At 43.3% G+C, this 10,728-nt stretch overlaps 1 protein-coding gene across 1 annotated transcript in view; it reads right to left on the bottom strand.

Moving 5' to 3' along the window:
• ctsh (cathepsin H) overlaps positions 1 to 5,398 on the bottom strand; it is a 39,059-nt gene extending 33,661 nt beyond the window's left edge. The window contains exon 1 of the mRNA XM_043677101.1: positions 5,183 to 5,398. Coding sequence (XP_043533036.1) covers positions 5,183 to 5,261 — 79 coding nt within the window. The 5' untranslated portion in view covers positions 5,262 to 5,398. The remainder of the gene's footprint in view (positions 1 to 5,182) is intronic.
• Positions 5,399 to 10,728: the final 5,330 nt, after the last annotated feature.

The raw sequence follows: 10,728 nt of genomic DNA, 5'->3' as shown, positions 1-10,728 counted from the left end.
AAAAGGTTGAGATTCTGAAGGGAGATTACAGAGAGTTATTAGTCCTACCTTGTCCCTGCCTGCCCTGTTTGACTCGCTTCTGTTCTCAAATATACCTCTTTCATCACTATCTCCCTGGGTCCCACCCACCTTGCCAATTTAAATCTCCCCGAGCAGCTCTAGCAAATCTCCCTGCCAGTACATTTATAACCTTCCAATTTGGGTGCAGTACACTTTCTTGCAATAACACATTTGTCTTGTAAAATGATACTGTCACTCACCTCTTATTTGAGAATGAGTCTGTTACATTTCTGAAGTATTAGAGCAGTTTATGGGAAAATTTATGTTAACTGTTTCTTTCTTTCAGTGGTTTGGAAACCTGGTAACGATAAAGTGGTGGAATGACCTGTGGCTGAATGAAGGATTTGCTTCTTATGTTGAATACCTAGGAGCAGATGAGGCTGAGCCAGAGTGGGGTGTGGTAAGATGATCAGGGTCAGAATTGTTAAAAAAGACCTCTTATGAGCAACTTATAAAACATTAAGTTGCTCATAAGAGAATGGATAAAAATGACTTGAATCTGATAGCATTATCCTGATTGAACTGATTTATTGAGCTCCTCAGCCATGCATTCATCTGCTCTATCCTCCTATTCCTGCCCTCACTAGCTCGTAGCACAGGGAGTATTCCAGATATTACTACTCTCGAGGACCTCCTTTTTAAATTCCTGCCTAACTCTCTGTCATCTCCCTTCAGAATCTCAACCTTTTACCTTCTGATGTTGTTGGTTCCAATGTGGACAATGACCTCTTGCTGACCTCTCTCCCCCTTGAGAACATTCTGCACCTTCTCTGAGACATCCTTGATCCTGGCACCAGGGAAGCAACACACCATTCTGATTTTTCGCTGCTGGCCACAGAAATGTCTGTCTGTACCTCGGACTAGACAGTCCCCTAACACATTTGATCTCTTGGAACCCGATGTATTCCTCATTGCATTAGAGCCAGTCTCGGAACCAGAAACTTGGCTGTTCATGCTATGTTCCCCTGAGAATCCATTCCCCCCCACACTACATTTTCCAAAACAGCATACTTGTTTGAAATGAGGATAGCCACAGAAGACTCCTGCACTAGGTGCCTACCTCTCTTACCTTTCCTGAAGTTAACCCATCTATGTGACTGTATCTAAGACATCCCCCCCTTCCTATAGCTGCCATCCATCACATACTGTTGCTGTTGCAAATTCCTCGTTGCCTCTAACTGTCTTTCCAACCAATCCATTCAATCTGATTGGATTCGCAACCAATGGCATTTATTGCAGAAATAATCCACAGTAACCAGTAATCTCTCCTTAAACTCCCACATGCGACAACAAGAACATATCACTCTGCTAAAGGCCATTTTTGCTCCTTCACAATCTACAGACCCAGAAAATAACACTGTCTTATTCCTCTATAAAACACTGTTCCAGGTTAAATTAATAGTTATGGCTTATATTTTAAGTTTAATCAAGAGACATATCTCAAAAAACATATAATCAAGAAAGAATCCTTTCTACTCACTACTGCAGACTTTCTGTAGGTCACACTTAAAACTATTCACTTATCTATCTCTGTGTCGTGACCTCACCCAAACAGGTTCCTCCAAGATCAATTGTGAATTTCAGTGTTTGTTAATTTTCCCAGATGCACTCCGATGTCCAGTGATACAGGAATTCAAACAGCAAAGGCAGTAACTGTGCAGGTTCATTGTGGTGTCAGTTTCTTTCTCTCTCTCTCTCCTGCACTGACCTCGCCATGTGCTTCACTGATGTAAGAAATGTGACAGCCAAATAGCACAGACCAAGACCCTACAAACTGTAATGTGATAATGACCAAAGAATCTATTCATATTAGTTGAGGGATAAATCTCTGTGAGGGTGAAGGGCAAGGCTGGTAGATATGTAGGGAATGCTGGATGACTAGAGAAATTGAGGTTCTGGTCAAGAAAAAGAAGGAAGTATATCAAATACAGACACTGGGATCAAATGAGTCCATAGGGGAGTTAAAGATCAGAACGAGGACACTTAAGTGGGAAATCATGAGGGGAAAAAAGGGACATGAGATAGACTTGGAAAATAGGGTTAAGGAGAATCCAAAAGGTTTCTACAAATACATTAAGGGCAAAACAGTAACTCGGAAGAGAATAAAGATCAGCAAAGCCGCCTATGTGAGATGGGTGGGATACTAAACGAGTATTTTACATCCATGTTTACTGTGGAGAAGGATATGGAAGCTGGAGAACTTGGGGAAATAAATAATGATATCTTGGAAAGTGTCCATATTACAGAGGAGGAGGTGCTGGACGTTTTAAAATGCATAAAGGTGGATAAATCCCTGGGACCAGATCAGGTGTATTCTATAAATTTGTGAAAAGCTAGGAAAGTGATTTCTGGGCCCCTTGCTGACATATTTGTATCATCTATAGCCACTGGTGAGGTAGCAGAAGACTGAAGGTTGGCTAATGTGGTGCCAACAAAAGGTGGTATGGAAAAGCCAGGGAAGTATAGACCAGTGAGCCTGACATCAATGGTGGGCAAGTTGTTGGAGGGGATTCAGAGGGACAGGATTTACATGCATTTGGAGAGGCATGGACTGATTAGAGATAGTCTGAATGGCTTTGTGTGTGGGAAATAGTGTCTCACTTGATTGAGTTTTTTTGAAGAAGTGACAAAAAAGATTGAAGGCAGAGAAGTGGACGTTGTCTATATGGACTTCAGTAAGGTGTTCGACAAGGTTCCACATGGTAGGCTGGTCAACTAGGTTACATCACCTGGATACAAAATTGGCAATAGGAGTCAGAGGTGGTGGTAAAGGACTGCTTTTCAGACTGGAGGCCTGTGTCCAGCGGTGTGCTGCAGGGATCAAATGCTGTGTCCACTGCTTTTGTCATTTATATAAAGATTGTATTGTGAATATAGGAGGTACAGTTAGTAAGTTTGCAGATGACACCAAAATTAAAGGTGTAGTGGACAGTGAAGAAGGTTACCTCAGAGTATAATGGGACTTTGATTAGATGGGCCAAGTTGTGCCAAATGGAGTTTAATTTAGATAAATGTCAGGTGCTTCATTTTAGAAAGATAAATCAGGGCAGGACTGATACACTTAATGATGATATCCTGGGGAATGTTGCTGAACAAAGAGACCTTGGAGGGCAGAAAGTTGATTCCTTGAAAGTGGAGTCACAGGTTGATGGGGGATTAAAAAAGGCATTTGGTACAGTTGTCTTTATTGGTCAGAGCTTTGAGTATAGGATTTGGGGAGGTCATGTTGCAGCTATACAGCACATCAGTTAGGCCACTTTTAGAGTATTGCGTTCAATTCTGTTCAATGACTCCCTGCTCTTGGAAAGATATTGTGAAATGTGACAGGGTTCAGAAAAGATTTACAAGGATGTTGCCAAGATTGGAGGATTTGAGCTATAGGGAGAGGCTGAATAGGCTGGGGTTATTTTCCCTGGAGTGTCAGAGGCTGAGTGGTGACCTTATAGAGGTTTATAAAATAATGAGGGGCATGGATAGGGTGAACAGACAAGGTCTTTTCCTCGGGATGGGGGAGTCCAAAACTAGAGCGCATAGGTTTAAGGTGAGAGGGGAAAAATATAAAAGGAACCTGAGGGGCAACTTTTTTACACAGAGGGTGGTGCGTGTATGGAATGAGCTGCCAGAGGAAGTGGTGGAGGCTGGTAAAATTACAACATTTAAAATGCATCGGTAAGGGTATATGAATAGGAAATGGTTAGAGGGATATGAGCCAAGTGCTGGCAAATGGGACTAGATTAATTTAGAATATCTGGTCGGCATGGATGAGTTGGACTGAACAGTCTGTTTCTGTGCTGTATGTCTCTCTGGCTCTACTGGACCAGATTTCAGAAAGAACTCCTGTGCCCATCTTCAAACGAATGCCATTAAATTATTTACACAAGAGGCCAATTGGAACCTGAGGTTAACAAGCTCTTCAAGACATGGCAACACAACAGGGTTCAGAAAAGGTATACCAGAATGTTATTGGGAATGAAGCGTTTGAGTTATAAGGAGAGGCTGGATTGGCTGGGACTATTTGCACTGAAGGGTAGAAGTTTCCGGGTAATAGAGGTTTATGAAATCACGATGGGCATAGATGAGGTTAATGGCAGGTGTCTTTTCTCTTGGGTGGAGACTTCAAGACCAGGGGACATAGTTTTCAGGTGAGAGGAGAAACATTTTTAAAAATGACATGAGGGGCAATTTTATTTTACAGAGAGTGGGTCACACGTGGATTGAACTTCCAGAGGAAGTGGCGGATATGGGGACAGTTACGGTGTTTAACAGACGTTTGGGTAAATACAAGAACAGGAAAGGTTTGGAGAGATAATGGGCCAAGTGCAAACAAGTGGGACTAGTTGAGTTTGAGATGATGGACTAGTTGGACTGAAGGGTCTGTTTCCTTGCTGTGTGACTCCATGAGAATAGCCCTCTGGTACTGCCCAGACTGGCATCCTGAATCTTGTGCTCAAACTGGAGGGAAACGTGAACCCACAACCTTTGAGTGTCAAATAGAATGTGCTGCCCTCTGCACCCCTAACACTTTAATTCCCAGAACCCCACTTCCTAGTTTCACACAGGGGCGACCAGAGAGTGGGTGGAAAAGGCTGAAAGAGGAATCTCCAGATTCATTGTCTCTGGGCAGAGACTGAAAGGATGGTTTGGGAGAGAAGAAAGGGCGTGTGCTGGCGGAGGAACTGAGCCCCAAAGCCAGTCAGCATTTGAACAGGAAGAAACAGGGGACAGCTGCAGTTTGAGCAAACTCTTTAGTGTTTTACATCACGAATTGAAAACAAATTGTCCGTATCCCTTTAATGGTCTGATCCTAGACGGCATAGCCGTGAGGAGGCAGTTTAATTTGATTGCTGATTGCGAGAGCTCTGTACTTCACCCCATATCCTTGTTCTTTCCCCATACCCGTGCAAATGGTTCCTTTTCAAACGTATATCTTTCATTTCATGAGTTAGTAATGAATGTGGTTCGATCAGCCTGCAATGCCCGCTAGATCACAGCAACTCACTCACAAAATACTCTCCTGACTAAAATCACTCTTGCTGCACAAATGCAGACGGCTCCCTCCGCGCCTTATTAAATCGAGCATATCAAATTTCTGTGCGTGTTCTTGAAGAAAATGTCCGCTTACCCTCGAAAGAAAACTGTGGAAGGCTAGAGACAGCGTACGACAAGAGGCAGATTGGGATAAATGCCTTTAACAGCCCCATTTTCAGGCAATGCCCCTCTCCTTCCTGTTCGAACTCAGTGCCTTCTACTTCCTCCTCCTGCTGCCTATAGCAGATGTGAAAGTGGACAGAGTACTGTACTAGTCAGAGTGGAAGTTTACACTAACAATTTTTTTCCAATTGGAGATCGTCAGTGACGAATTGCACAAATTGCGTTTGAGATAAAGTTGTGAAATGAGCACAGTAATAAAACCATGAGATTTCTGTTTCCCATCCTGCAAGTGGTGTGCAGGACACATTATTGCTTCATAATCCTGGCTGCTCTACCAGGTCAACTAACCTTGAGAAATTGGAATTAAACTAACTGTGGGAGATGTGAAACGAAAAAATAAATTGCTGCAGAAACTCAGCGGGTCTGGCAGCATCTGTGGAGAGAGAAAGCAGACTTAACCTTTCCGGTGACCTTTTGTCAGACCTGAAAGCCAGCGGGAAATGGTAATAAGAATGCTTTGGGGAAGAGGAGGTTGAGGGGTCAAAGAAATAGAGGTGGTGTCCAGAGAGATCGAAAATATGATTGCTGATGATAAGTGAAAGAGAAATGTTGGGCAGTGAGATAACAGAAAAGTGTGAACAGTTGAAAGTGGGGAGGCTGTACTGGGAGCAACTGGTGCAGATCAGGAACTGGGGATGTGGGAGGAGGGTATTAATTATGGAGGAGAGAGGTCATCCCAGGAGATTATTAAACTGAATGTTGGATCCTGAGGGCTGTAAGGTACCAAGGTGGAAGATGAGATGACATTCCTCCAACTTGTGTTGAGCTTCACTGGAGAACTGCAGTAGGCCAGAGACAGAAATGTTGGCATGGGAACACAGTTGCAGTGTTGGAGAAGCAGGCAACAGGAAACTCGGGGTCATTTACGCACACGCACACACACACACACAGAGTGATCACCTAGTCTGTGTTCCGTTGCCCCAGAGGAGACCACATTGTGAACAGGCAACATAGTAGACTAGATTGAGGGAAGTGCAAGTAAAACACTGCTCCACCTGGAAGGAGTGTCTGGGACCGTCAGTACTGACGAGGAAAGAAGTAAATAGGCAGGTGTTACACCTTCTGCAGTTGTAGGGGATGATGCCATGGGGCTATGGGACTGTGTGAGGGGGGGTTGTTGGGAGTTGCGGGGGTGTGGACCAAGATGTGCCAGAGGGAGAGGTCCCTGTGGAATGCTGACAAGGGAGGGGAGGGGAATGGTAAGACTTGAACCTGAGCCTCCTGGCTCAGAGATAGGGATGCTACCATTGTGCTACAAAACTTGACTCCACTAACATAACCTTTTGTTTTTCCCTCATGTGTTCATATGGATTCCAATTAAGTTCAAAAGGACATTGCAACAGGAAGATTTTTGTGAATGTTTTGCTGCAAGAAAACTGCATGACCATGTGTCTCAGAGAGGTCCATCAACCAATGAAGTTGCAGAAACCTAGGGATATCCCTCATGGTTTTCGGTGTCTCAATTTAAAAATAACCTGCAGCACAGATTTATGTTTTAAACGTGACAAAATGTTCATTTATTACGCAACTATTTCTGCAAGCTGAAATGTGGCTACTGCTAGATAAGGAGTGGTAATCAGTCTCCTTATTTTCAACCCCTGCTTGGTCAGTCACAATATTTAATTTATTTTAGCACACAGGTACCAAACTTCATGTTGATGTAGCTAATTAGATTTTAATTGAAGGAGCAAATTAATTGGAAGGCTTTTTTTGAGTGACAGACAGTGGGGTTTGATTACCTGTTAAACTAACTAAGAAAGAAACGCTAGCCCAGGTAATGAAGCTTACAAAGGAGGGAATGGGAAGGATGTTTAGTGTAAAGTAAAACCAATGCAAGTTTAATGTTTTCAGTATTCTTGAGTTCTGAGAGTGAAACCTGAATCCCAATGGTATAGCTGTTGTCTGATCCTCAGGAGGGATAAAGCTTGCAGATAATTGGGATTTAGAACCATGTAAAATAGGAGGGATATAGGCCATTCCACCCTTTGAACCATTCACTGTGGTTATGGCTGATCATCCAGCTTAAGATCCTGTTCTCACTTTTCACCCATAACCTTTGATCCCTTGAACCATGTCCAACACCTTCTTGAAATCATACAGTGTTTTGACCTTGACTGCTTTCTGTAATAGTGAATCCCACAGGCTCACTACTCTCTGGGCAAAGGAATTTCTCCTCACTCAGTCCTAAATTGTTTACTTGTATCTTGAGTCTGTGACCCTTGGGTCTGGATTCACCTACAGTGGAGGACATCCTTCTACTCTCTTGGAATGTTGTAAGTTTGTAGATCCCCATCATTCCTCAGAACTCCAGTGAATATAAATTGAACTGATTCAAACTTTGCTGATGAATCGGTCCTGCCCGTCCCATGAAGCTGTTTGGTAAACCTTTGTTGATCCTTGGATAAGGAGACCAAAACTGCACACAGTATTCTAATTATGGTCTCACCAAGGCTCTACATAATTGCATCATTCCTGCCCCTCTAATCAAAATTTATTGGTATTGAAACTAGAAACTCAAAAATTTAGAAACCTGATTTGTCTTTGGATGTTGGTGTTTGCAAGTTTCTTTCTCCTCAGTTAATTTTCGAGCTTGAGAGTGATTGAGGCAGGGAGGAGAGAAGAGTTTTCAGTATGTTTCCAATATCAGTCCATGCTATTTTCTCTTTACATTGGTGGTCAAAGCCAACTGTTAATATACCATCCCTTTGCAGAATCTGGTGTCTGTGTCATTGTTTAATTTCACACTGACTTATTGTATGCATCTGTCAACCTTTCATCTCGCAACACATACATTTATCCTACAAATGTGAGCAAAACAAGAGATGCAATTTTCTTGATTTCTCATTGAGTCATGAGGAGTGATTGGACAAACTTGGTTTGTTTTCACTTGAAGATCAAAGGACGAGGGACGACCCATTAGAAGTTTACACAATTATGAGAGCCATGGATAGAATGGATAGCCAAAGTCTTTATCTCCCCAGGCTAGACATGTCATTTACTAGGGGCATGTGTTTAAGGTAAAAGTGGGTAAGTTTAAACGAGATGTGAGAGGCAGGGTTTTTTGTAGAGATGGTGATAAGTGCCTGGAATGTGCTGCCAGAGGAGGTGGTGGAACCAGATACAATAGCAATATTTAAGAGGCATCTTGACAGTTTTATGAATAGGCAGGGGATAGAGGGATTCGGACACGCAGAGGCAAAAGATTTTACGGATGCCCATGAAATCATTGTCGATTGTCTGGTTCATTAATGTCCATCAGGGAAGGAAATCTGCCATCTTCACCTGGTCTGGCCTATGTGTGACTCCAAGCCCACACCAATGTGATCGACTCTCAGATGCCCTCTGAAGTAGCTTAGCAAGCCCTTCATTTGTAACAATCACGACATAGTTTCAAAGAAATGAAACCAGACAGGTCTCCAGACATTGACCTCTGCATCAGCAAAGACAATGGCAGAAACAGCCCTGCTTTTCCTGCAAAAAACTCTTCTTTACTACATCTGCGGGGCCAGTGCAAAATTTGGGAGAGCTGTCTCAGACTAATTAAGCAACAGCCTGACATAGCCATACTCACGGAATCATACCTTATAGAAATTGTGCCAGACGCCACCAACACTTAGAGGAAGAGCTGAGGATGACAAGAGCACAAAATGTACTCTGGGTGGGAGATTTCATTGTCCACCACCAAGAGTGGTTTGGCAGCAGCTCTACTGATTGAGCTATTCGGACCTTAAAGGACAAAGCTTTTACACCTGGTCTGCGGCAGTTGGTGAGGGAATCAACAAGAGGGAAAATCATACTTGACCTCATCATTACCAATCTGCCAGCTGAAGATGATCTGTCTATGACAGTATTGGTATGAGTGACCACCACTCAGTCCTTGTGGAGTCAAAGTCCCACCTTCACATTGAGAATACTGTCCATCACGTTGTATGACACTTTCACTGTGCTGAATGGGACAGACTTCATACAGTTCTAGATTCAAGACTGGGCACCCATGAGGCACTGTGGACCATCAACAGCAGCAGAATTGTACTCCAGCACAATCTGTAACCTCATGGCCCGGCATATCCCCAACTCAAACATTACCATCAAGCCAGGGGATCAACCCTGGTTCAATGGAGAGTGCAGGAGGGCATGCCAGGAGCAGCCCAGGCATACCTGAAGATGAGGAGTGAACCTGGTGAAGCTACCAAACAGGACTATTTGCATGTCAAACAGCATAAGAATTAGAATTAGAATCCATACAGTGTGGAAACAGGCCCTTCGACCCAACAAGTCCACACCGACCCTCTGAGGTGTAACCCATCCAGATCCATTCCCATACCCTGTATTCACCCCGACTAATAACCTACATTATGGGCAACTTAGTATGAGTCAAGAGTGTGGCACTGGAAAAGCACAGCAGGTCAGGCAGCATCCAAAGAGCAGGAGAATCGATGTTTCAGGCAAAAAAATTCACCTAACCTGCACATCTCTTGGATTGTAGGAGGAAACCGAAGCAGCAAGCGATATACAGAACTGAGCGATCCCACAGCCAATGGATCAGATTGAACTTCTTGAGTCCTGCCACATCCAGGTGCGACTGGTGGTGGATGATTAAACAACTCACTGGAGGAGGAGGCGGCTCCACAAATCTCCCCCTCCTCAATGATGGAAGAGTCCAGCACAACAGTGCAAAAGATAAGGCTGAAGCTTTTGCTGCAATCTTCAGCTGGAAGTGCTGATTGGATGATCCGTCTTGGCCTCCCTCCACTGGTCCCCAGTGTTACAGATACCAGTCTTCAGCCAATTCGATTCACTCCACACGCTATCAAGAAACAGTTGGAGACACTGGACACTGCAAAGGCTACAAGCCATGACAACATTCTGGAACTAGTACTGATGACTTGGTGTTTCAGAACTTGCCACTCCCCTATCCAAGCTGTTTCAGTACAGTTACAACACTGGCATCTACCCGACAATGTGGAAAATTGCCCAGTGATGTTCTGTAAATAATAAGCAGGACAAATCCAACCTGGCCAATTACCGCCTTATCAGTCTACTCTAGATCATCAGTAAAATGATATAAGGTGTCATCAACAGTGCTATCAAGAAGCATCTGCTCAGCAATAAGAATGGTTTTGTGGTCTTCATTACGGCCCGTTCTCTATTACAGATTTTTTTAGTTCAAATTTCACAATGTGCTATGGTGCTATTTGAACTTAGATCCACAGATCAAATCCAGCTTGGGTTTTTTGATTACTGAGCTAATAACATTATCACAATGCTATCATTTCCCCTTAAAGTAAGGATAAAGCATACCTTTATTAATTGAAAGTAAGATCAGTCTCTGTGGGATATAGGTAAAGTAGTGTTACTTCTGCAATTATAATTACTTATGTGAGGTAAATGCACTCACACCAGTGAGTAATTGTTTCAACCAAGAGCTGAGTCAACAAGAATGAAAACTATGTGGAG

The sequence above is a fragment of the Chiloscyllium plagiosum genome, chromosome 36 (genome assembly GCF_004010195.1).
Source record: "Chiloscyllium plagiosum isolate BGI_BamShark_2017 chromosome 36, ASM401019v2, whole genome shotgun sequence".
In the NCBI taxonomy this organism is placed as follows: Eukaryota; Metazoa; Chordata; class Chondrichthyes; order Orectolobiformes; family Hemiscylliidae; genus Chiloscyllium; species Chiloscyllium plagiosum.
The sequence above is the reverse complement of the archived record's forward strand: the minus strand, read 5'-3'. Positions and strand labels throughout refer to the sequence as shown.